Source organism: Pantherophis guttatus, chromosome 1 (assembly GCF_059756535.1).
Source record: "Pantherophis guttatus breed Tessera chromosome 1, ASM5975653v1, whole genome shotgun sequence".
Classification (NCBI taxonomy): Eukaryota; Metazoa; Chordata; class Lepidosauria; order Squamata; family Colubridae; genus Pantherophis; species Pantherophis guttatus.
The window spans coordinates 344,855,619-344,882,690 of record NC_142063.1 but is presented as its reverse complement, the minus strand read 5'-3'; the positions used below and the strand labels follow the sequence as shown (position 1 = coordinate 344,882,690).

The window sequence follows — 27,072 nt, the reverse complement described above, 5'->3', positions numbered from 1 at the left end:
AACACCACTACCAATTCTGCCAATTTCTCCCTTCCCATCCCGTGGAGGAAGACCCGAGATCGACTCCAGCCCACTTCTTCCCCCCCCAATGCCCAGTGGCCCCCTCCTCACCTTTGACAAGCAACACACTGCAGCAGCCGGCTCCCGCCGCCGATCTCAGGATGGTGCCCAGATTTCCAGGGTCCCGAATGTTGTCGCAGATGAGGGTGAGGGGCAGGGTGTGTTCCTGCGGGATTTCGGGGTAGGTCATTTTGGCGTGATGGGGCATGGCGAAAATGCCTGCGAGAAACCGAGAGAGGCAGGAGGTGATTGGCTGGGAGGGAAAGAGAAAGTCCGGGGCGGAGGGGAGACGGAGAGGAACAGGCCTCGGTCTACCCCCAACCCCAGATGCTCTGTTAGGAAATGATTATTTGTCTAAGTAGTTGGTCAGGGAATATATAAACCAACAATGTATGTTTGCAGTCAGAAAGGTATTATATTCCTTTAAGACTGTATTGCATCATCCTGTATCCTGATTGGCTAAGCTCTGTAGCCAATGTACTTAAGGGAAGTCAGGATCATGGCTTGTGTGGACACTACACCATTTTACCGGCTTATTTGCTGTAACTCTACCTGATCTCTCTGCATGATCACTGTTTGATAATAGCTACATGTTGCTTTCTACTACTTATTGAATATTTTGATATTGAACTTGTTCCTGTTTTGAAACTCAAGAAGAACTTTTTTATTGTGTATGATTACGACTGGTAAGAAGACTTTGTACTTGAAATATCCTTGGATTGATCTTTTAACTCTCGTCTTATCTATGCATGACTTGGATTGTTTTTGGACTTTGGTTTACTTTTTCTAAAAGTAAAAGACTACAATAACTCAGTGTGTTTGTATGTTGACTGTGATTGTTCACAACCACTCCCAGTCGTTTTTCATGCGTTTACTCAAAGGGTACTCTGCTCAATAACCTACAACATCGGTTATGAGCCACGAATATCCTTAACATGCTCAATGACCCTCTCTCAGCCCAGCCTACCTCACAAGGCTGTTGTTATGGGAAAAAAGAGAAATAGCGAAATCTATGTATACCGGTATAGGTAGCCCTCGACTTAACAACAGACTGTCCCAAGTAACAACGGTGCTGAAAAAAGTGACTTAGGACCGTTTTTCACACTTAACGACCATTTCGGCATCCCCGTGGTCACATGATCAAAATTAGGCACCTGGTTCCTATTTATGATAGTTGTAGCGTCCCGGAGTCACGCGGTCCCTTTTTACGACCTTCCGACAAGCAAAGTCAAAGCCACTGAACAACCGGGTTCCTAATTCAACCAGTGATTCGCTTAACGACCCTGGCAAGAAAGGGTTAGCTTTGGGTCATAAAAAGGGGGCAAAACTCACTTAATAAACATCTTATTTGGTGGCAGAAATGTTGGGCTCAGTTGTGGTCATAAGTCGAGGACTAAATTAATGAACCGCTGATCCCGCAGCGAGTTGCCCTCTGGTGGGAAGGCCGTGGCGAGTTGTCGTAGATCCGTGATGGCGAACCTATGGCACACGTGACACAGGTGGCACGCGGACCTATCTCTCCGGGCACGCGAGTCGATGCCCAGGTCAGTTCCACCGCGCATGCCTGCACGTCTCTCACTGGCCAACTGATTTTCGGGTCTCTGCCGGGAGAGGTGCGTGCATGCATGGGGTGTGGGGTGCCCCCTTCCCCATTTTGGTGCTAGCAGGCCTCCCTGAAGCCTCCTGGGACCAAAAACAGGGCGTAGGGCACGTATGTGCTGATCGTTCCCGACTCTAGGGGGCGCTGCTCATCTCCGTTTCTAAGCCGAAGAGCCAGCGCTGTCCGAAGACGTCTCCGTGGTCATGTGGCCGGCATGACTCAACACCAAAGGCGCACGGAACGCTGTTACCTTCCCACCAAAGGGGGTCCCTATTTGTCTACTTGCATTTTTTACCTGCTTTCGAACTGCTAGGTTGGCAGAAGCTGGGACAAGTCACGGGAGCTCACTCCATTATGTGGTGCTAGGGATTTGAACCGCTGAACTTCCAACCTTTCGATCGACAAGCTCAACGTCTTAGCCACTGAGCCACCGCATCCCACTCACTATCAGCTTGCAACATTTCAAAGTTGTCGTTGGGGAGGGGGGTTTCAACATTCAAGTCTTGAACCCTGAGCCCAACACAGAAGCTGCTGCATCTTTTCCACCCAGGGCCTCAGCTGGCAAGGCGAAAAGACAGAGCAAAAACGGCTTAATTTCTTTTTCTTTCTCTCTTTCGCTCTCCAGTGTTCAGAAATGTCTTTTTCGCAACCCCCCCCAAATCGAGCGCTAAAAAAACAAAGGCAGGTCCCTTCTTGAAAAACCACAAACTGCTTTTTCGGCGTCTTGAACCCTGATCCTAACACAGAAGTTGCTGCATCTTTTCCACCCAGGGCCTCAGCTGGCAAGGCGAAAAGACGGAGCAAAAACGGCTTAATTTCTTTTTCTTTCTCTCTTTCGCTCTCCAGTGTTCAGAAATGTCTTTTTCACAACTCCCCCAAATCGAGCGCTAAAAAAACAAAGGCAGGTCCCTTCTTGAAAAACCACAAACTGCTTTTTCGGCGTCAGGTACGGGATTTCGCCCTCCCGCCCAAGCTTCCTTCATCCTGGGAAAAAAAAAATTTCGCGGTTAGGAAAAATCCTCAAAAGGATTGAGCGGCGCTTAGCCAGAGGTCCCCGTGGATAACCTCCTCGGACGCCAACGCACAACGGAGAGACGTGAGAAGGTGCGAAGCATCTGCAGGGATTTTTTTTATGAGACTTTCCCAGGAGTTTGTTCCAAAGTTTTAACTGCTGGAAAGCAGCCAGCTGTAGAGTGATTTATACGCACTGCTTTGAAAAAAAAAAAAGCAAGAAAGATTGCTCAACAAGGTAAAACACCAAGAAAGGACCAAAAGCTTTACTCAGAGGTGGTTCCCGTGGGATCCTACTCAGCCCAGATGCTAAGGCGGGGACAAACCACTCTCTGAGTCAGCTTGGTGGAGTGGTTAAAGGCGCTGGCTTTGAAACCAGGAGAAGGTGAGTTCTAGTCCTGCCTTAGGTACGAAAGCTGGTTGGGTGACTTTGGGCCAATCGCCGGGTGGCAGTGAGTTCTAGTCCCATCTTAGGCACGAAATTCGGTTGGGTGACTGTGGGTCAATCACTAGGAGACTGTGAATTCTAGTTTCATTTTAGGTGCGAAAGCTGGCTGGGTGACTATGGGTCAATCATTGGCAGACTAAATTCTAGTCCCGCCTTAGGCACGAAAGCCAGTTGTGTGACTTTGGGCCAATCACTAGGAGACTGTGAGTTCTAGTCCTGCCTGATGCTTGAAAGGTGACTGGGTGACTTTGGGCCAATCACCAGAAGACTGGGAGTTCTAGTCCTGCCTTATGCATGAAAGATGATTGGGCGACTTTGGGCCAATCACTGGGAGATGGTGAGTTCCAGTCCCGCCTCAGCCATGAAAGCAGGCTGGGTGACTTTGGGCCAATCACCAGGAGACTGGGAGTTCTAGTCCTGCCTTAGGCTCCAAGGCTAGCTAAATGACTTTGGGCCAATCAACAGGAGACAGTGGCTTTTAGTCCTGCCTTAGGCATGAAAGCAGGCTGGGTGACTTTGGGCCAATCACTAGGAGATGGTGAGTTCTAGTCCAGCCTTAGGTATGAAAACCGGCTGGGTGACTTTGAGCCAATCACCAGGAGATGGTGAGTTCTAGTCCTGCCTTAGGCATGAAAGCAGGCTGGGTGACTTTGGGCCAATCACTAGGAGATGGTGAGTTCTAGTCCAGCCTTAGGTATGAAAACCGGCTGGGTGACTTTGAGCCAATCACCAGGAGATGGTGAGTTCTAGTCCTGCCTTAGGCATGAAAGCAGGCTGGGTGACTTTGGGCCAGCTCCTGTCTCAGCCCAACCCACCTCACAGAGTTGTTGTGGTGAGAAAAACAGGAGGAGGAAGGAACATTAGATAAGTTCCCTGCTTCAAGTTACTTACGAAGTTGTAAAGGCAGGATAAAAATCTCATAAATACATAGCAACTAAATCTGAAGCCCTCCGATTTCTAGCGGAACTTACCGATCAACCCCTGTGGCGTGATGACATCTGACCACATCTTGATCTCGTTGTATTTCACTTTGACCAGGGTGGCCCGTTTGAGTTTGGCCGCCGGCAGCAGCTTCAGATTCTCCATTAGGCTAAAGAAGATCGTCTGCGGAACAGCTCCTGCCTCCAGAGCGTCCGAAATGAGCCTCCGGCCTTCCAGCAGAATTCTCCCATTCTTCTCACGAAATGCCCTGGACTTAGCAAGGGTCACCAAATTCCTGTTGGGGAAAAAGGGGGTCTGTGAAAGTCTCCCCAGACAGGAAGGCTGTAAAACAAAAGAAAAAGCAAAAGAAAGAAACCGGGCATCACCCAAAAATGGACTGACTCCCTCTGTCTAATCTCTGTCTCTATCTCTCTATCTTATAGAATAGAATAGAATAGAATAGAATAGAATAGAATAGAATAGAATAGAATAGAATAGAATAGAATAGAATAGAATAGAATAGAATAGAATAGAATAGAATTCTTTATTGGCCAAGTGTGATTGGACACACAAGGAATTTGTCTTTGGTGCATACGCTCTCAGTGTACATAAAAGAAAAGATACATTCATCAAGAATCATAAGGTACACCACTTAATGATAGTCATGGGGTTATGCATCCATCTATGTATCTCATTTTATATCATTCTGTCTATCTCTTTCTTTATCTCTGTCTCTAATCTATCTAGCTCTCTATTTCTATCATTCATCCATCAATATCTATCTATCTATCTATCTATCTATCTATCTATCTATCTATCTATCATCTACCAATATCATCTGTATCATCTATCATATTTATCCATCCATATCTATCCATCTCTATCATGTGTCTTTATCTACCTACATTCCATCATCTATCTTCTCTATTTATATATCATCTATCAATATCTAATCTATGTATGTATGTACAGTATGTCATCTATATCTATCTAGCTCTCTATTTCTATCATTCATCCATCAATATCTATCTTATCTATCTACCATCTATCATCTACCTACATCATCTGTATCATAATTACCCATCCATATCCATCTTCATATCTATCCATCTCTATCTATCCACCAGTTATCTATCTATCTATCTATCTATCTATCTATCTATCTATCTATCTTCTACCTATATCATCTGTATCATCTATCATATTTATCCATCCATATCTATCCATCGCTATCATGTGTCTTTATCTACCTACCTACCTTCCACCATCTATCTTATCTCTATTTATATATAGCTATGTATCATCTATCAATCTCTATCTAATCTATATGTACAGTATGTCATCTATCATCTATCTAGCTCTCTAGCTATTTCTATCTTTCATCCATCAATATCTCTCCCTCTCTCTCTCGTCTATCTATGTGTATCATCTGTATCTTTATTTATTTATTTATTTATCAAATTTCTATACCGCCCTACTCCCGGAGGACTCAGTGTGGTGAACAGCCAAGATAAAATACAGATAATACAAACATTAAAAGTCCCTTAAAATTATTAAATATTTTGGCCGAAACACAAATTAAAACACCCAATTTATAAAACAAATCAAACGATTTAAAAATTTAAAAGGGAGAGTTAGGCCAGGCCTAACTCTCATCTATCATATCCATCCATCCATACCTATCCATTTCTATTGTGTGTCTGTCTGTCTATCTACCTACATCTATCTATTTTAAAGGTAATCCTTAATTTACCACCCCAACTGAGTCTGAAATTTCCACTGCAAAGCCAGACAGTTAAGCTTCTTTTCTGTCTTTGGCCTGATTTGTTTAGGGGTGGAATGGGTTAGTCACACGTTTAAATCATGGCGCGTCAATTGCACATCCAAGCCTAAAATATTTCACATGTAAGCGAAGAAAGAAAGAAAAAAGGGCTTTTCTGAGGCAGTTTACTTTAGATCAAATGGACTACAACTCCCATTGTTACAGGCCAGCAAGGATTTGACTCCATCACTGGTGCTGCTGCCTGTGGGGAGTGATGGGCATTGATGGAAATCAGGAGTTGGAGTCCAATATGTCAGCTACGACAGCAACGTGAGGGAAAGAAGGAAAGGATAGGAGGAAAAACGAATATCCCCGGCGGATTTTTCATCAAAGAAAGAAAAAATAGCTTTTTTCGCCTTGATTTCCCCTCAAAACTACAATTCCCAGAAAGCATTGCAGGTGGTCACAATCGGCGACTCTCGTTTCTCCCGAAGGACGCTGGGAATTGTGGTTCGCTCCTTCCACCTCCGTTTGTTTTCCCCAGCAGCTCGCACTACAGTACCCAGGATGCTTTGCGCGAATTAAATTACCGCAGTCTTTTCTCAGTGGGTCCGGCCCGCTCGTAACGCAGCTCCGCCTCTTCGGGTTCCGGTTCCGGTTGGCGCTCCTTTGGAGTCGCTTTTGGGATGTGAGTGGCCTTAACTTTGCTGGGGACGATCCGTTGCTTCTCCTGCGCCTCCGCGACCGAAGGAAGCACGCGGAGAGGTTTCCTCCTTAGACCGCGAATGCCGCGGCGGCTCACAGCGCTAATCCGACACGGCGTCAAGAGCACAGGAGCCCACGCATGCCTGAACAAGGATGCCATCTTGCTCACGGGCGGAAATAGTCAAAGACGCGGGACTTAGCGCTAGCCTCGCGAGATTTCGATGTCAAGGAGAAGGATAGCTGTCTCGAATGAAAACAATGGTTCAGTTCAGCCATAGAGGCACTGATATAGAGCGCCTAGAAACAACAGGAACTTCCGGTTAGAAATAGCAGCTCCTATTGGCTTTCAATGGGGGGGGATTTTCTGTACCGGAAGACTTGAGTCCATATGGAGGCGGGTCTCCGGCCATGTTGAGTCTGTGACGTTATCAGACGGCGACACGCCGCGACAAAATAAAATAGCCGACAATCCCAGAACCCGTGTTACCTCCGCGATCTTTTGAGAGACCAAAATGAAGGCGAGACGCGCGTTACATTTTGTCTTCAAAGTCGGCGACCGAGCTCAGACCATCCGTTTTTATCGAGAGCTACTGGGCATGCGCGTAAGTAGGTGGGGGGACCAGAGACCCGAGAAAATGCGGAGGGCTTGGAACCTAAGCCCTCCGCCATCGGCCCTCTGAGGCGGAAGTCCACCGAGAATTGATTCCCTAGAGCGGCCACTAAGCTACGGCTACCTGTTGCATCCAAGTTTCCTTGGCTAGCGTCGTTTGCTTTCGCCAATCATAACTTTCAAGATTTACACTTAAATTGTTTTCTCTGCACTAAGTAAGACCGTAGTCACTTGTCCATGTACAGGGAGTCCTCGACTTACAACAGTTCATTTAGTGACCGTTCAAAATTACAACGGCACTGAAAAAAATGACTTAGGACCCTGTTTCACACTTACGACCGTTGCAGCATCCCATGGTCGCATGATCAAAATTCAGACACCTGGCAAACCGACTCATATTTATGACGGTCGCAGTGTCCCCGGGTCACGTGATCCCCCTTTGCGACCTTCTGACAAGCAAAATCAATGGGGAAGCCAGATTCACTTAACAACCAGGTTACTAACATCTTACTAACTACATACTACATACTAACTACATACTAACTTTTTTTTTTTTTTTTTTGCTGTAAACCGCCCAGAGTCTCTAGGGAGTTGGGCAACATAGAAATGCGACTAATAAATACATACATACATACATACATACATACATACATAAACAAACAAACAAACAAACTACATACTACTTACCAGAGCAGTCTTTCACTTAACGAATGTGGCGAGGAAGGTCATAAAATGAGGCAAAAACTCACCTAACAACTGTTTTGCCTAAGCAACAGAAATTTTGGGCTCAGTTTGGGGGGTCGTAAGTCAAGGACTTACTGTGTAGAAATACATTTTGTAAATAAATCGGTTTCAAGAGACACTTGCCTGTGGCTCTCTCTCTCTCTGTGCAAGTGATTTGAATCTCAATCCATCGGAATAAAGCTGGAAGGGACCTTGGAGGTCGTCTAGTCCAACCCTCACTGCTCAAGCAGGAGATAGACCATTTCAGAGAAAAGGACTGCAATTTTAGTGGATTTGCGGTTTGCTTGGAGAGAGGTGGTTTTTTTTCCCCACATCCCCAAGTGGTTTGACATTGCCTCCTTCCTAGGGCTGGGAGAAAAGGGCTGGCTCAAAGTCAACTAACTGGCTTTCCCCTTCAGATCAGTGGCTATCCAGTCTCTTCTTAAAACCTCCCTTAAAACTTCTGGTGGCAAGCTGTTCCACTGGTTAATTGTCCTCACTGTTAGGAAGTATCTCCTTAATTCCATGTTGCTTCTCTCCTTGATTAGCTTCCATCCATTATTTTGTGTCCTGCCTTCAAGTGCTTTGGAGAATAGTTTGACCCTTTCCTCTTTGGGGCAGCCCCTCAAATACTGGAAGACTGCTATCATGTCTCCCCTAGTCCTTCTTTTCTCTAGACTGACCAAATCCTGCAACTATTCTTCATAATTGTCTCCAGGCCTTTAATCATCTTAGTTGCTCTTCTCTGCACTCTTTCCAAAGTCTCGGTATCTTTTTTTGTAATGTGGGGACCAAAACTGGATGCAGGATTCCAGTTGTGGCCTTACTAAGGCTTTATAAAGCGGTAGTAATAACTTCACGCGATCTTGATTCTACCCTTCTGTTTACTGACCCAGTTTGATGTGGGCTTGATCCAACAGATCCTGAGGCATGAAGAATTTGAAGAAGGTTGCAAGGCCACCTGCAACGGGTATGTAGGTTTCATCCTGGCTACTCTTATCAAAAAAACTGACTGGATTTGGAGGGTTTACGGGCCCTGCTGTCTCACCAACGAGGAATGTGTAGGGAACTACACAAGAGCCTTGGTAGTACAGTGGTTTAGTGTACCCTGTTATTAACACAGCTGCCTGCAATTACTGCAGGTTCGAATCTTACCAGGCTCAAGGTTGACTCAGCCTTCCATCCTTTCTAAGGTAGGTAAAATGAGGACCCAGTTTGTGGGGGCAATAAGCTGACTTTGTTTAAATATACAAAAGTATGAAGGCTATTGCTTAACGCATTGTAAGTCGCCCTGAGTCTCCGGAGAAGGGCGGCATATAACTCAAATTAAAAAAAAACAAAAAACAACTAGGCAGAACTTCTCTACTCCTTTCTGCAGAGATTTTGACGCCTTATAATTGCAACCCTTCAGCAGGTATGATGATTTTATCTTCTGCGTTAGATTTATTTATTTATTTATTTATTCAATTAATTAATTAATTAATTAATTAATTAATTAATTAGATTTATATGCCGTCCTTCTCCGGAGACTCAGGGCGGCTTACAATGTGTTAAGCAATAGCCTTCATACTTTTGTATATTTATACAAAGTCAGCTTATTGCCCCCACAAACTGGGTCCTCATTTTACCCACCTTAGAAAGGATGGAAGGCTGAGCCTGGTGAGATTTGAACTTGCAGTAATTGCAGGCAGCTGATGTTAATAACAGTGCTTTAGTCTGCTGCGCCACCAGGGCTCTTTATTTATTTATTGGTTCAATTTATATGCCGCCCTTCTCCGGAGACTCAGGGCGGCTTACAATGTGTTAAGCAATAGCCTTCATACTTTTGTATATACCTGCTTAGTAGGGCTTTTTGCCCCCCCCCCCAAAGTGGTGTTATATTTTATACAAAGTCAGCTTATTGCCCCCACAATCCGGGTCCTCATTTTACCTACCTCGGAAGGATGGAAGGCTGAGTCAACCTTGAGCCTGGTGAGATTTGAACTTGCAGTAATTGCAGGCAGCTGCCAGCTTAAGTGCTACTTAACAGCACTTTAGTCTGGTGCCCCGCCAAGGCTCCCTAGGCTTTGGGTTGTCTTAGCTGCTGTGCAGGGAATCCTCGACATAGGACAGTTCGTTTAATGACCGTCCGAAGTTACAACTGTTAGCAGAACGAAGAGACAAAACACCTTGTCCCGAAAAAAAACCCTCTTGATTTAACTACTGGGAATTCATGGCATTCACACACAGAAAAGTCCATGCAATCCTAATCCTTCCAAGGGTTAACTGAAGTTCAGACCTTATCAGTTATTGGATTATTGCCAGGCCGGGAGCTTCCAGCTACAAAGCCAGTGCTGAGATTCAGCCGGTTCGGGCAAAATGGTAGTTAAATTGCTGGCTGGCCCCGCCCCTTCCAGAAGTCCCCACACGCCCCATTTTGGCTCCCAGGTAAGTGCAGGGAGGCCTACTAAGCCCAAAACGGGGCACAGGGGGTGTGGCGCCCCCCCCCCGCAGCCCATTTTCACTCCCAGGAGGCTGCAGAGAAGCCTACTAGGCCCGAAATGGGGCATGGGGGGAGCGGCACCCCTCCCTCGCGGCCCGTTTTTGCTCCCAGTGGTGTGCAGGAGGCGAAGTGCTGCCTGTCACACACCTCTGGTCACGCCCACCGTGGCCACGCCCACCCAGCCGGTCATAAGGGCAGAGAACTGGTTGTTATATTATTTGAATCCCACCACTGCACAAAGCTGTAAATTAAACACTCTCAAGCAGGCTCTGAGACGCGAAACACAATGAGCGAAATCTTCAGAAATACGAACGGTTGTCTCCTACGACCACCACTCCCCTTTCCTTCTATTTATTCCCCAGCCAGGGAGGGGCCATTCAGCGTTCACATGTGCTTTGCTTCCCGAGTCGACTCCCTGTCCTCCGTTGTTCTCCTCTCCTAACTGCTCTGCGCATACGCGCATCTGGAACAGGGCCCAGCTGTTCTTCCTCCTCACTCATATCCGCCTCCAAAGGCAGCTGGGAAATGTCCGATGGCCCTGGCTCTCTCTCTCTGCTTCCGACGCAGAGCATCCATCAGAGCCTTCCCCAGACTCCAGGACTGGCCCAAGTTCCTCCCCAACCTCCTCATCATCCGAGCTGGCAGCTGGCGGGCCATAACAACAACATTGGAAAAAAGTCACTTTTGACTGTTTTTTTTTTTTAATTTGATTTATATGCCGCCCTTCTCCGGAGACTCAGGGCGGCTTACAATGCGTTAAGCAATAGCCTTCATCCTTTTGTATATTTATACAAAGTCAGCTTATTGCCCCCACAAACTGGGTCCTCAATTTACCTACCTTAGAAAGGATGGAAGGCTGAGTCAACCTTGAGCCTGGCGAGATTCGAACCTGCAGTAATTGCAGGCAGCTGGTCTTGATAACAGGGTGCTTTAAACCACTGTACTACCAAGGCTCCTATTTGTCTCACTAATGATCATTGCAGTTTAATGACCGTGTGATTCATAAATCAGCTGAAGGGATTTGCTTAACAACCGTGGTCAAAAAAAAAATGGTCGTAAAATTGGGCACGCCTCATTTAACAAGTGCCTCGTTTATCAATGGAAATTCTTGTTCCATCTGTGGTCATAAGGCGAGGCCTACTTGTAAACTCAAGGGTGTTCTGAGGGAAGCATAAGATGTTTTACTTGTGATGCTGTTCCTGTAAACAACTTAAACTGGATATGTTTCTAGTCCCTATGATGGCAAATGGAGTAAAACTATGGTGGGCTACGGACCGGAGGACGGCCACTTCGTCGCCGAGCTAACTTACAACTACGGTGTTGGGAATTACCAGCTTGGCAATGATTTCCTGGTAAGCGTCATTCCCAATATGGCTTTGTCGATCGTTATATAATCTGGAATTTGCATAAAAAGGAGGAAGGGTATTACAGATGGTCCTCGACTTACAACTGTTTGTTTAGTGACTGTTCGACATTACGACAGCACTGAAAAAAGTGACTTATGACAGCTTTTTTTTTCACACTTACGACCGTTACAGCATCCCCGTGGTCATGTGATCAAAATTCAGACGCTTGGCAACTGACTCGTATTTACAACAGTTGCAGTGTTCCGGGGTCACGTGACCCCCTTTTACGACCTTCTGACGAGCAAAGTCAACGGGGAAGCCAGATTCACTTAACAACCGTGTAACTCACTTAACAACTGCTGCGCTTCCCTTAACAACGGTGGCAAGAAAAGTAAACTTTGGGGCAAAACTCAAGAACGGTCTTGCTTAACGAAAGAAATTTGGGGGTCCCTTGTGGTCATAAGCTGAGGACTATCTGGATGAAGATATTCCGTACTTTTTTCCCCCCTTCCAAAGTGCCGTGAACATTTTTTTAGCGTTTTAAGGTTATTTTCTCGGAATGGAATGGAATGGAATAGAATAGAATAGAGGAATGAAGAATGGAATGGAATGGAGTGGAGAGTGGAGTGGAGTGGAATGGAATGGAATGGAATGGAATGGAATGGAATGGAATGGAATGGAATGGAATGGAATGGAATAATAGAATAGAATAGAATAGAATAGAATAGAATAGAATAGAATAGAATAGAATAGAATAGAATAGAATAGAATAGTGGAATGAAGAATATAAACCTTACACCATTTCAGACAAAGTTATGGCATTTGCAGTGTCCCACAATCACATGGCCATGCTTTATCATGGTTTTGCCGATAACTTAGCAGTTATGTTTGTCCAATTTCTTCTTAAAAGCCTCCAGTGTTGGAGCATTTACAACTTCTGGTGGCAAGCAGTTCCACTGGTTACTTGTCCTCACTGTTAGGACATTCCTCCTTAGTTCCAGGTTGCTTCTCTCCTTGATTAGTTTCCATCAGTTGCTTCTTGTCCTGCCTTCAGGTGCTTTGGAGAATAGCTTGACTCCCTCTTCTTTGGGGCAGCTCTTGAGATATTGGAAGACTGCTATCATGTCTCCCCTAGTCCTTCTTTTCATTAAACTGGACATACCCAGTTCCTGCAACCGTTCTTCCTATGTTTTATCCTCCAGTCCCTTAATCCTCTTGGTTGCTCTTCTCTGCACTCTTTCTAGAGTCTCCACATCCTTTTTTTATTATTTTTTTCCCATCGTTATACAGGGGATGACCGTTGCCTCGAGCCAGGCTGTGAAAAATGCCAGAAAATTGCAGTGGCCGCTGAAGGAGACCTCAGCAGGCACTTATGAATCAGAAGCCCCAGGAGGATATAAGTTCTTTCTGGAAGACAAAGAACGAGCCCAAGAAGGTAAGGAGCAGAACAGAATAATGAGGCTGCTGCCATTTTGTTTGCACATCTGAAGCCTAAATTCGGGGGAAGATGATAGAACGTCCTCAGGAGCTTTGAAGAATGATGAATGAAGAGCACCTCTTTATAAATCATTAGTTAAGACCATACCAGGAATACGGGTAGTCCTCGACTTACAACAGTTGACTTAGTGACCATTACATCACTGAAAAATGACTTACGTGTTGCGACCAAGACCCAAGTAGTTATTGCCAGACACAATCAGTCCTAAATGAACACATTTTATTAGAACAGCTGAGAATTACGTTCATTCTCAGCTTAGTCCAAATTAATTCCAAAACAAGTCGTTCAGAAAAAGTCCTTCGGCCTTATCACAAACCTTTATCTTCTTTGGCACCCTGCCAAAGGCTTTTCATGGCAAAGCCCCACAAAGTTCAGGAACAAGACAAGAAACAAATGTAGCAACGTTGCTTTCCTACAAAGAGCCCAAGAGTTTGCTGCTCTTTTAAGCCTTATGGGAGGGGCCAATCATCTCCTGGTCTTACTCCTGAGTTGTCCTTTTTGCTTTTTGCTGCTCTTGCCTTCTGGCAGCTCTTCGCATGCGCGCACTACGAACAGGCTCCTCCTGTTCCTCTGCCTCTCTGCTGTCCGACTCTGGAGGCTCCGGAGTCCGTGCATTGGTCCCAGACGGCCCTGGCCCCATCTCTGCCTCTGATGCAAAGCCCTCGTCCGGGCCTTCCCCTGACTCCAGGACTGGCCCATGTTCCTCCCCAGCCTCCTCACTCTCCGACTCCGCTGCCAGCTCCGCAGCAAAGTAAACGGGGAAGCCAGATTCACTTAACAACTGTATTGCTAACTTAACTGCAGTGATTCATTTAACAACGGTGGCAAGAAAGGTCGTAAAATGGAGCAAAATTCACTTCAGAAATGTCTCACTTAGCCACAGAAATTTGGGCTCAAATTGTGGACATAAGTTGAGGGCTACCTATACACGTACGGCATCCAGTTATGGTCACCACGTTACAAAAAAGATGTTGGGACTTTAGAAAAAGTGGAGAGAAGAGCAACTAAGATGATTAAAGGCCTGGAGACGAAAACATACGAAGAATATGGCCAATATTTGGCCAATCTAGAGAAAAGAAGGACTTGGGGGGATATGATAGCAGTATTCCAGTATTTGAGGGGCTGCCAAAAGAGGAGGGGGTCAATTTATTCTCCAAAGCTCCTGAAGGCAGGACAAGAAGCAACAGATGGAAACTAATGAAGGAGAGAAGCAACCTGGAATGAAGGAGAAACTTCCTAACAGCCAGGACCATTTAACCACTGGAACAGCTTGCCACCAGAAATCATGGGTGCTTCATCACTGGAGGTTTTTAAGAAGAGATTAGACAACCATTTGTCTGAAATGCTATAGGGCAGTGATTGCTAACCTTTTTGCCATCGCGTGCCAGGAGCCGGGGGGGAGGGTCATGCGCGTGCATGTCCACACCCATAATTCTATGCACCCCGTCCCCATGCACGATCAACCCCACGCTCCCTCCGCTCCTGGCATGTGATGGCCCAGTGGGCCTGTTTTTCTTTCTCCCCAGGCTCCAGAGCATTTCTAGGAGTCAGGGGAGGGTGAAAACGGCTTTTCCCACCCCACTCCCAAGGCCCTCCGGAGGCTGGAAACGGCGTTTGCCAACTTCCAGTGGGACCGGAAGGCCTGTTTTTTTGCTCTCCCCAGGCTCCAAGCCTTTCTAGGAACCTGGGGAGGGCAAAAATAGCCTTCCCCACTGGAAGTTGGCAAACAGGCCGTTTCCGGCCTCTGGAGGGCCTCAGGGGGAGAGAGAGGCCATTTTTGCCCTCCCCAGACTCCTAGAAAGGCTCTGGAGGCTGGTGAGAGAGAAAATCAGCTGGCTGGCACACGCATGTGTGCCGGAGCTGAGCTCGCATGCCCACCGAAATGGCTACGCATGCCACCTGTGGCACCTGTGCACATAGGTTCGTCTCCTGCTTGAGCAGAGGGTTAGACGAGAAGACGTCCAAGGTCCCTTCGAGCTCTATTCTATTCTAAGCACTCAGATATCCTTCAGATGGGGTTGGGAAACCATGGGACTCACTGCTGGTTGGGATTTAGTGGTGAAGGCCTCTGGCTGACCCAGGCGAGGATCCGAATGTCTCAGGGTGAATCTGGTCCAGGACGAGATGCAGTGGTGGGTTCCTCCCGGTTCGGTCCGGTTCGGCCGAGCCAGTAGCAGTGACGATGACGTCACCGAACCGGTTCTCCCCCCCGCCCCCCACGTTATTTTTACCTTTTATTTGGCCCCACCCCCAATCTATTGCTGCCTCCTGAGTCCCAGCTGATGACTAGAGGGGAAAAAAACTGTTGAAACTCTTGCCGCGGGGCTTCAAAGGGCCGCCCTACAGCTGATCAGTGTTAAAAGCAAACAAATGAGTTGGGTCGTAAGTGCGAGGACTGGTCGTAAGTGCGAGGACCTTCCAGAAATGATTCTGACCAGCTAGCCACGCCCACCTAGTCACATGACCTCCAAGCCACACCCACAAAATAAGCCACGCCCACAGAACGGTAGTAAAAAAAATTAGAACCCACTCCTGGCTAGATGTTTTGAGTGGACAGGTGGCCCCCCAGCTCACCTTATCCTGCCACAAAGTCTAGACTTGAGCCCATCTATGTTGTTGTTGTTACCTTCCAGATCCGGTGTTGAAGGTAACCCTGGCTGTATCCAACCTGTCGAAATCGGTGGACTACTGGTCCAAATTGCTGGGCATGAAAGTGTATGAGAAGGACGAAGGCAAGAAGAAAGTTTTGCTCGGTTATGCCGATAATCAGGTGAGGTTGATGTTCTTAGGGTAGGGTTTCTCCACCTTAGAGACTTGAAGGTGGGTGGACTTCAGCTCCCAGCATTCCTCAGCCTGTGTGCTTTAAGATGTCTGGACTTCAATTCCCAGCATTCCTCAGCCTGTGTGCTTTAAGATGTCTGGACTTCAGTTCCCAGCATTCCTCAGCCTGCATGCTTTAAGATGTCTGGACTTCAATTCCCAGCATTCCTCAGTCTGCATGCTTTAAGATGTCTGGACTTCAATTCCCAGCATTCCTCAGCCTATGTGCTTTAAGATGTCTGGACTTCAATTCCCAGCATTCCTCAGTCTGCATGCTTTAAGATGTCTGGACTTCAATTCCCAGCATTCCTCAGCCTCTGTGCTTTAAGATGTCTGGACTTCAATTCCCAGCATTCCTCAGCCTATGTGCTTTAAGATGTCTGGACTTCAGTTCCCAGCATTCCTCAGCCTGCATGCTTTAAGATGTCTGGACTTCAATTCCCAGCATTCCTCAGCCTCTGTGCTTTAAGATGTCTGGACTTCAATTCCCAGCATTCCTCAGCCTATGTGCTTTAAGATGTCTGGACTTCAGTTCCCAGCATTCCTCAGCCTGCATGCTTTAAGATGTCTGGACTTCAATTCCCAGCATTCCTCAGCCTCTGTGCTTTAAGATGTCTGGACTTCAATTCCCAGCATTCCTCAGTCTGCATGCTGTAAGATGTCTGGACTTCAATTCCCAGCATTCCTCAGCCTGCGTGGTTTAAGATGTCTGGACTTCAATTCCCACCATTCCTCAGCCTATGTGCTTTAAGATGTCTGGACTTCAGTTCCCACCATTCCTCAGCCTGCATGGTTTAAAATGTCTGGACTTCAATTCCCAGCATTCCTCAGTCTGCATGCTTTAAGATGTCTGGACTTCAATTCCCAGCATTCCTCAGCCTGCATGCTTTAAGATATCTGGATTTCAATTCCCAGCATTCCTCAGCCTGCGTGGTTTAAGATGTCTGGACTTCAATTCCCAGCATTCCTCAGCCTTCATGCTTTAAGACCGTGATGGCAAACTTATGGCAAGCTTGCCACAGGTGGCACATATAGCCATATTGGTGGGCACGCGAGCTCAGCTCCGGCGCGCACCAGCTGATTTTCGGGCCTTCTGGGCCTACCAGAAGTAGGGAAACGGGCTGTTTCCTGCCTCCGAGGGCCTCACGGTGGTGGTGAGGAAGGACCGGGGTTTTTTGCTGTCCCCAGCCTCCAGAGCCTTTCTTGGAGTCTGGGGAGGGCGAAAATGGCCTTCTCCACCCTCCGGAGGCGAGAAATGGCCTGTTTCTCAACTTCCGGTGGAACTTTTCCGGTGGCAGTGGAGCGCCGGAAAACTGCCTCAAAAACAGCCAAAAAACAGGTCGTTTTCCGGGCTGTTTTCAGGCTGTGTTTTGGGCCATTTTTTGGCCTGTTTTCCTGGCCGTTTTTGGTTTCTGGCACTCTGGCGGGCGCACATGCACGTGCATTCCGGTTTCGGCACTCGGTGCCGAAAAAGTTAGCCATCGCTGTCCTAGACGAACGTAAATCCAAAAACGGTAGACAATTCCTAAAAGCTTGGCGTTCAGACAGGTCAACCATCAATAATTTTTTCTAATTGTCCAAATTTTATTCTGAAGATCTTAACTTAACTGATGAGCCGAATTGGCTTAATTATTTTAAATTGCTTCTATTTCACATTTTTATATATGTGTTATTTTGACTGTTCACCGCCCCGAGTCCTTCAGGAGAAGGGCGGTATAAACATAAAATAAAATAAAATAAAATAAAATAAATAAAATAAAAAATAAAATAAAATAAAATAATAAAATAAAATAAAATAAAATAAAATAATAATAATAAAATAATAAAATAATAAAATAATAAAATAAAATAGAATAAAATAAAATAGAATAAAATAAAATAATAAAATAAAATAAAATAAAATAAAATAAAATAAAATAAAATAAAATAAATAAATAAATAGAAATCACACCATATTTACACCCCATTCCAAAAAGACAATGAAAAACCAAGAAGGAAAACAGAAAGACCAGAACCCGTCCTCTCCAGCAATCTATACCCAGATAAGCAGGGATTAATACCAGACAAACACTCAAGCAGAAAATAAGTAGAAAACCACTCTCCCAAGACAGACAAACTAAAACAAAACTGTCCGTCACAATATACAATTCAGAAGTTTTTGCATCCTGAAACCAGATTGGTAGGTGTGTGAAAACTGACCAGTGTCAGTTTTTTGTGTGGGTTTTTTTTTTTTTTTTTTTTTTTGTAAACCCAAATGTTCTAATTTTTATTTATTTTTTGATTCTAGTGTAAACTCGAGCTGCAAAGCATCGGCCAGGATGTGGATCACGGCACAGCCTTCGGACGAATCGCTTTCTCTTGCCCGAAGGAAGAGGTGAGATCGCGGTGCGACAGGCACAAAGGTTTATTTTGCCCTTTACAAGTGGTCCTCATTTTACGACCACAATTGAGCCCCAAGTATTTCCATTGCTAAGCAAGCCAGTTGCTAAGTAAGCTTTGTCCTGCTTTTGTGACCTTTTTTTTTGCCACAGTTGTTAAAAGAATCACGCAGTCGTTAAGTGAATCCAGTTTCCCCCATTGGCTTGGCTTCTTGGAACGAGCCAAGGAAGGTCACAAATGCGGATCATATAACCCCAGGGTGCTGCAACCGTCATAAGTACATGCCAGTTGCCAATCGCCTCCAATTTTGATCACATGGCCACAGGGGCCGTTGTAAGTGTGAAAAATGGTCATAAGTCATTTTTTTTGGTCCCGTTGTAACTTCGAACAATCACTAAACCAATGGATGGAAGTCAAAGACTTATCTGGCTGTTTATAGTACAAAGTCAGGAGTGAGGAAGGATTTTGAGCAATGTTTCGAAAACGATTTCTTTTTATGTTTGAGGGAAAAAAATTGTTTTGAAAATATTTTCTTTTTACGTTTTGAAAATATTTTTACGTTTTAAAAAACTCTAGGTTTCAAAAAGCATTTTTACATTTTCAAAATTCTTTTTGCATTTTGAAAATATTTTATTTTTATGTTTTGAAAAGGTTTTTCAGTTTTGAAAATTAGATGTTTTGAAAATCTTTTTACGTTTTAAAAAAACTCTAGGTTTTGAAAAACATTTTTACATTTTCAAAATTCTTTTTACATTTTGGAAATACTTTGTTTACGCTTTGAACGTGCTTTCTTTTCATGTTTTGAAAATCTTTTTATGTTATGAAAATACTTTCTTTTTACGTTTGGAAAATCTTTTTACGTTAAAACACTTTTAAAACACTTTTTAAAAACACTTTTTACGTTTCGAAAAACCTTTTTAGATTTTCAAAATACTTTATGTTTTGAAAATACTTTGTTTATGCTTTGAAAACGCTTTCTTGTTCTGAAAATCATTTTATGTTATGAAAATTCTTTCTACGTTTTGAAAATCTTTTTACGTTTTAAAAACTTTTACATTTCGGAAAACCCTTTTTACATTTTCAAAATACTTCCTTTTTACCTTTCGAAAATACTTTGTTTACGCTTTGAACATGTTTTTCTTTTCATGTTCTGAAAATCATTTTATGTTGTGAAAATACTTTCTTTTTACATTTGGAAACCCTTTTTATGTTTCAATAAACCTTTTTACATTTTCAAAATACTTTTTTACGGTTTGAAAATGCTTTCTTTTCATGTTCTGAAAATCATTTTATGTTATGAAAATTCTTTCTTATGTTTTGAAAATCTTTTTACGTTTTAAAAGCTCTTTTTGCATTTTGAAAATATTTTATTTTTATGTTTTGAAAAGGTTTTTCTGTTTTGAAAATTCGATGTTTTGAAAATCTTTTTACATTTTAAAAAAGCTCTAGGTTTCGAAAAACATTTTTACATTTTCAGAATTCTTTTTACATTTTGGAAATACTTTGTTTACGCTTTGAACGTGCTTTCTTTTCATGTTTTGGAAAATCTTTTTATGTTATGAAAATACTTTCTTTTTACGTTTGGAAAATCTTTTTACGATTTGAAAAACCTTTTTAGATTTTCAAAATACTTTTTCATGTTTTGAAAATACTTTGTTTACGCTTTGAAAACACTTTCTTCTCATGTTCTGAAAATCACTTTATGTTCTGAAAATTCTTTCTACGTTTTGAAAATCTTTTTACATTTTAAAAACTCTTTTTTACGTTTCGGAAAACTTTTTTACATTTTCAAAATATCTTTTTACGGTTTGAAAATGCTTTTCTTTTCATGTTCTGAAAATCTTTTTACGTTATGAAAATACATTCCTTTTACGTTTCGAAAATGCTTTCTTTTCATGTTCTGAAAATACTTTCTGGAAGGGGAGGGTTATTGTTTGCAGCAAATTGACTGTGCCTCTTTTATATTTGGCCTCCTCTCTTCCCCGCTCCCCAAATGTCTTCTTCCTTGCATCCTGTTTGCCAAGTTGCCGGTTATTGAAGCCTTAATGAAAAAGGAGAACCAGAAAATTTTGACGCCTCTTGTGAGCCTGGACACACCTGGGAAAGCAACGGTGCAAGTCGTCATTTTGGCCGATCCTGTAAGTGCCCTTAAAATAAATATACAGTATGACTGGATTGTGAGCAGAGCTATGTTTATTTCCAGTCCCTGCCTTTCAGAGATAGACTGCTCCTCAACGTGAAGGCTCCACAAAAAAAAAAAAAATTATGGCTAAGACCCAGAGTGGCTGGTGATAACAGATAGTCCATAAGTGAGGACCACAGTTGAGCCCAAAATTTATGTTGCTAAGTGAAACATTTGTTATAAGGGAGCGATGCCACTTTTGACGACTTTTGTGGCCACAGGTTTTTTTTTTAATTATTATTATTATTATTATTATTATTATTATTATTATTATTATTATTATTATTATTATTATTTTATTTCTATACCGCCCTTCTCCCGAAGGACTCAGGGCGGTGTACAGCCTATTTAAAACACAAAACAAAACAACGATTAAAATTTAAAATCATTAAATAGATTAGGCTCAAATTAAAATCCCAGAAATTTAAAATTTAAAGCGAGTCGTTTCATTTGTTAAGTGAGTCACATGATTGTTAAGTGAATCTGGATTCCCTATTGGCTTTGCTTGTCAGAAGGTCGCAAAAAGTGATCATGTGACCCCCCCGGGACATTGCAACCATCATAAATATGAACTATTTTTTTTTATTATTTTTTTTATTTGATTTATATGCCGCCCTTCTCCGGAGACTCAGGGCGGCTTACAATGCATTAAGCAATAGCCTTCATTCTTTTGTATATTTATACAAAGTGAGCTTATTGCCCCCACAATCTGGGTCCTCAATTTACCTACCTTAGAAAGGATGGAAGGCTGAGTCAACCTTGAGCCTGGCGAGATTCGAACCTGCAGTAATTGCAGGCAGCTGTGTTAATAACAGGGTGCTTAGACCACTGTACTATCAAGGCTCTTTTCTATTTGCCAAGCGTCTGAATTTTACGTGAACATGGGAATGCTGCAAAGGTTGTTAGGGTGAAAAACGGTCGTCAGTCACTTTTTTCAGTGCCGTAGTAACTTTGAACTGAGTGGTGCAGTGGCCTAGAGATCAGGAGGCTGTGAGTTCGATCCCAGGTAGAGGCAGATATTTCTCTCTCTGGGCACGATGTGAATATATCTGCTGAATAGAACTCCACACTGGCGACAGGAAAGGCATCCGGCCAGTAAACGCTCAGCTCCATTCAGTTGCCCACGACTCTACCCCGCAAGGGATTACGGGGTCGTTAAATGAAGATGGTGGTAACTTGGAACACTCGCTAAATGAACCGTTGTAAGCCGAGGATTATCCTGTATTGTATTCTCCACCGATTTGCTTCCTCCTTAAAGAAACATTTTAAGTTCTGTCACATATTATGTGGCTATGAAGTCCACCAAGGAGAAGTTTTGTGTGTGTGTGTGTGTGTCCTGATTCGACCAACTGTCCATTTTGCTAGCACATTCAGGAATCTAGTGGAAAACCAGAAATGTCTCTGTCTGCAAGATTCAGAATTTTTAAAATGGAATTTTAAAATCGGTCCAGTGGAGGGTTCCTCCTGGTTCGGCCCGGTTCGGCCGAGCCGGTAGCGGTGACGATATGACGTCTTCGACTTAACAACAGTTCATTGAGTGACCGTTCGAAGTTACAACGAGTGATTCACTTAACAACTGTGGCAAAATTGGTCGTACAATGGGGCAAAACTCACAAATGTCTCACTTAGCAGCAGAAATGTAGGGCTCGGTTGTCGTAAGACAAGGACTACCTGCATATCCCAGGGAGACACATCGGAACCGGTCCTTAAGTGACCGGTTGCAAGCCGAAAACTACCTATATCATTGATGGCTAACCTTTTTTTTCCTCAGGTGCCGAAAGCGCACACCCATAATGCAATGCCTCCCGTGTGCCCTGCCCCACTGCGCATGCACGCAAGCGCCCCGTGTTTCCCCACCCCCTACGCATGCGCGTGTGACCCCATTCCTCCACCTCCCGCAGTCCTCTCCACCACACATGCGTATGTGTCCCCGGCCCATTTTTGGTCCCAGGAGGCTTCACAGAGTCCTGCTAGGCCCAAAATGGGGATGGGGGGCACACCGCATCCCCCTTCCCCCCGTGCATGCGTTCACGCCCCGACTCCCTGCATATGTGTGCACGACCCCCCCCCCAGTACCCCTCGCACATGCGTGCGTGTCTCTGCAGACCAGTCAGTCGGTCGGCGGGAGGGAGGCATGTGTGCATACTCAGTGGAGCTGACCTAGGGCGACGGCTCCCGTGCCCGCATAGATGGCTCCGCGTGCCACCTCGGCACCCGCGCCATAGGTTCGCCATCACGGACCTATAGAGTCTCGTAGACAGAAAATACATTTGTGCTGATCATCATCTCCACTTCGTGTTGGGCAACCCCCCCAGTGATGTTGTCTCACTTGTGTTTTTGTGGGTCTCCCTCTTCCATTTCTCATAGGATGGCCACGAAATTTGCTTCGTCGGGGACGAGGCCTTCAGGGAGCTCTCCAAGGTGGACCCGAACGGCGAGAAGCTCTTGGACGAGGTGAGTTTGGGGGGGGGGGTAATCTTCTCTTCCAGGTCTCTGATAATGTGATGACCCGGGGGCACGGCACAGAGGCAACACAGGCAGCTGGCAGTTCAAACCGCCCCTTTATTGCTCCAAACTCCCCCCAAACGCTCCCACGTTTCTGGCCAGTCCCAGAGCCAAGTGATGACATATGCACACATACGCACCTCAAGCAGCCTCTGGCTGCAAATAGTCCAGCCCAATACTGTGAACACCACGACTGCAAGCAAGAAAACCCAGCAGGCAAGTCGAAGAGTCCAGAAAGCCAAGAATCCCAAAATCAGGAAGGACTCCAGGAAAGGTCAAAGGTCGGCACTCAACACTCCAGGAATTCAGCATTTGTTCCTGACGAATGCTCCTCCCTACAGTCTCAGTCCCCAAGGTGTGTCTTGTGAAGAGGGGCGCAGCACTCTCCTCCCGAATAGTCGGGTCAGTCTGCGCCGTTCTCGCCTTCTCTCCGCTCTCCGTGCTCGAGGATCGGGAGGGAGCGGTCCCTGCTCATCGCCTGAGCTCTGTCTCATGTTCCCTCTTCCACATCCTGCCCCTGTTCCTCCCTGCTTACAAGCCGTCCTAATCCTGAAAGGCCCTGGCCTGTTACTCGGCCTGCTCCACCCCATCTTCCTCCGAAGCCAACAAAGCCGCCCCCTCAATCTCCATCGGCTGCAGATTCAGGCTTCGAAGGTGGGACATGACAGATAAGCTCAGATCTCCACAAGAGAACCAGGGATGGTCAAAACTTTGAAACAATAGAAAATACTCGGTGATAGCTCGGCTTTTATATTTTAGCAACGGTTTGCTCTCCAAGCTTGTTTCGATTCAGCTTCTGAACGTTTCGTTACCATCATCAGGATTTTCTCGGAACTCAGAACTTCCTAGAAGGGACCTGAGCATTTTGATTCCACGTGACTTTGAATGCTTCAAAGTCTTAAGTATGAGAAAACGGTGATAAATTTCTTTTTTTTTTTTCCCCAGGGCCCTCATAACTCTGGTCACTAATTTTTTTTTCCTAAAAAAAAAACAACAAAAGAAAAAAAAAACCTATTTCCTTTTCTATTTATGACTATAACTTTGATGCTTGTACCTTTACGATTTATATTCTTTTATTTAGTTCCCTGGTACGATTTATGTTGATTCTATCCCTAAGTCTTGTATCTTGTGATTTATGATGAATGTATTTTGATGATGACTGCGATCACGGGTGGGATTCAAATAATTTAATCTGCCCTAATGACCGGCTGGGTGGGCGTGGTCATGGGGGGTGTGTGGCCAGGGGGTGTACCTCCTGTACCCCCCCTGGGAGCAAGAACAAGCTGCTGGGGGGGGGCACCTCTCCGTGCCCCGTTTTGGGCCTAACCTCCATGCACTTACCAGGGAGGCAAAATGGGGCACGTGAGGACTCCTGGAAGAAGATTTTTAGATTTTGGATTTTATTTGATTTATATACCGCCCTACTCCCGAAGGACTCAGGGTGGTGAACAGCCACAGATAAAACACATAAATACAAAATTTTAAAGCAAAGTAAAACCGAATTAAACAATTTTGGCCCAAGACAGATTTAAAACACCCCAATAATTTAAAACAGGTTAAAATTTACATTTTAAAAAGCGAAAAGATTAGGCCAGGCCAGCCTGATGGAATAAAAAGGTCTTAAGAGCGCGGCGGAAGGTGCGCAGATCCGGGATCCTCCATATCTCCGGGGGGAGCTCATTCCAGATAGTAGGTGCCCCCACAGAGAAGGCTCTCCCCCTAGGGGACGCCAGTCGACATTGTTTGGCCGACGGCACCCGGAGGAGCCCCTCTCTATGAGAGCGTACTGGCCGGTGGGAGGCTATTGGTGGCAGCAGGCGGTCCAGTAGGTAACCAGGTCCTAAGCCATGGAGCACTCTAAAGGTGGGGTGGAAGGGTGGAGCCAGCCAGCAATTTAGCTACCGTTTTGCCCGAACCGGCCTGAACTGGTTGAATCCTACCGACTATGATCATGATTTATCACTTATAGCTTTTATGTGCAATGTGAGCTTATGCACCGAAGACAAAGTCCTTGTGGGTCCAATCACACTTGGCCAATAAAGAATTCTATTCTATTCTATTCTATTCTTTCCTAATTCTATTCTGTTCTGTTCTGTTCTGTTCTGTTCTGTTCTGTTCTACTCTACTCTACTCTACTCTACTCTACTCTACTCTACTCTACTCTACTCTACTCTATTCTACTCTACTCCATTCCATTCCATTTCATTCCATTCCATTCCATTCCATTCTTCATTCCACTATTCTATTCTATTCTATTCTATTCTATTCTATTCTATTCTATTCTTTTCTATTCTATTCTATTCTATTCTATTCTATTCTATTTTCCATTCCATTCCATTCCATTCCATTCTTTCCTAATTCTATTCTATTCTATTCTATTCTATTCTATTCTATTCTATTCTATTCTATTCTATTTTCCATTCCATTCCATTCCATTCTTTCCTAATTCTATTCTATTCTATTCTATTCTATTCTATTCTATTCTAATTCTTATTCTACTCTACTCTATTCTTTCCTTATTCTATTCTATTCTATTCTATTCTATTCTATTCTATTCTATTCTATTCTATTCTTTCCTAATTCTATTCTATTCTATTCTATTCTATTCTATTCTATTCTTTCCTAATTCTATTCTGTTCTATTCTATTCTATTCTATTCTATTCTATTCTAATTCTTATTCTACTCTACTCTATTCTTTCCTTATTCTATTCTATTCTATTCTATTCTATTCTATTCTATTCTATTCTATTCTATTCTATTCTTTCCTAATTCTATTCTATTCTATTCTATTCTTTCCTAATTCTATTCTATTCTATTCTATTCTATTCTATTCTACTCTACTCTATTCTTTCCTAATTCTATTCTGTTGTATTCTATTCTATTCTATTCTATTTTATTCTATTCTATTCTATTCTATTCTAATTCTTATTCTACTCTACTCTATTCTTTCCTTATTCTATTCTACTCTACTCTACTCTACTCTACTCTACTCTACTCTACTCTACTCTATTCTATTCTATTCTATTCTATTCTATTCTATTCTATTCTATTCTATTCTATTCTATTCTTTCCTAATTCTATTCTATTCTACTCTACTCTATTCTGTTCTGTTCTCTTCTATTCCATATGAATTATTGTAAGTCGGAAACACTATTTATTTAATTTTTCTTCCTTGCAGGCAATGGCGGCCGATAAGAGCCACGAGTGGTTTGCCAAACATAACCGCCCGAAGCCTTCGGCGTAACCCACCTACGATTCCCTTCTGAGCCTGGCAAACCGGAAGCTTAAATTCCACCTCTACGGTATTGCCAGATATTTTTCCTTTTTCTTAAGTTTCTTTTCCCCGCCTCTTCTGGGTCCTTGCAGGGTTTCGCGGTGAGGGTCATTGTGTCATTGTGTGTTCCAGTCAATGCAACCCAGAGCTTCCCGCCAGACCCAGTTGTGACGGGCGTTGTCTTGTTGTTTTGCACAATTACTTTTTCTCATTCCGCTGAAAAATGCATCCGTTGAACTATGGCTGGGAAATTACTCAGAAGGGATTGCAAGGAAGATCTCGAGCTGTCCAGGCCTGCTGGCTAAAATGGAGATTTTTGTGTGTGTGTGTGTGTTTTTTTCCCCCAAACCTTCAATTTAATTCCAGCAAATTGGCATTCCTCTCCGTTTAACGTGGCACGAATTTTGAGTCGATAGATCGACAGTGCCAGATTTTGGCGCAGAGATTCCATGTGCTGTACTTTCAGCCCGGCAAGATATTGATTGCAACTGCCATTAAGACTTTTTTTGACCCAAATTTGCTTGCCCCTTTGGGCTTCTTTCTCTTCCCCTCCGCCCCAAGCATTAAGTGCATATTCCATCCGACTCAAGATTTATGAACCGTAGAGGCAGCGCCAAGAAGTCACAAACCTGGTTTACAGGCCAATTGCGGAGAAAAAAAACAAACAACGGATGTTGAGAATTAACATTGGCCTGCAAAATCTCGAATGTGAGATCTGTGGAATTGAAAAGACAACTTATGAAAA

The 27,072-nt window shown here is 44.2% G+C and overlaps 2 protein-coding genes across 2 annotated transcripts in view; one reads left to right on the top strand and one right to left on the bottom strand.

The window, feature by feature from the left end:
- Positions 1–7,198, bottom strand: part of MRM3 (mitochondrial rRNA methyltransferase 3) — an 11,533-nt gene extending 4,335 nt beyond the window's left edge. Inside the window, exons 1-3 of the mRNA XM_060693259.2 lie at positions 6,393–7,198; positions 4,091–4,335; positions 112–279 (exon numbers count right to left, since the gene is read on the bottom strand). Of these exons, the coding sequence (XP_060549242.2) occupies positions 112–279; positions 4,091–4,335; positions 6,393–6,667 (688 nt within the window). The 5' untranslated portion in view covers positions 6,668–7,198. The remainder of the gene's footprint in view (positions 1–111; positions 280–4,090; positions 4,336–6,392) is intronic.
- Positions 6,942–27,072, top strand: GLOD4 (glyoxalase domain containing 4). Its single transcript, XM_060693260.2, has 9 exons — positions 6,942–7,109; positions 8,761–8,810; positions 11,554–11,674; positions 12,959–13,103; positions 15,800–15,936; positions 18,274–18,360; positions 20,390–20,503; positions 22,915–23,001; positions 26,232–27,072. The coding sequence occupies exons 1-9, from the start codon at positions 7,020–7,022 to the stop codon at positions 26,295–26,297; spliced, it is 897 nt and encodes a 298-aa protein (XP_060549243.2). The 5' UTR covers positions 6,942–7,019; the 3' UTR covers positions 26,298–27,072.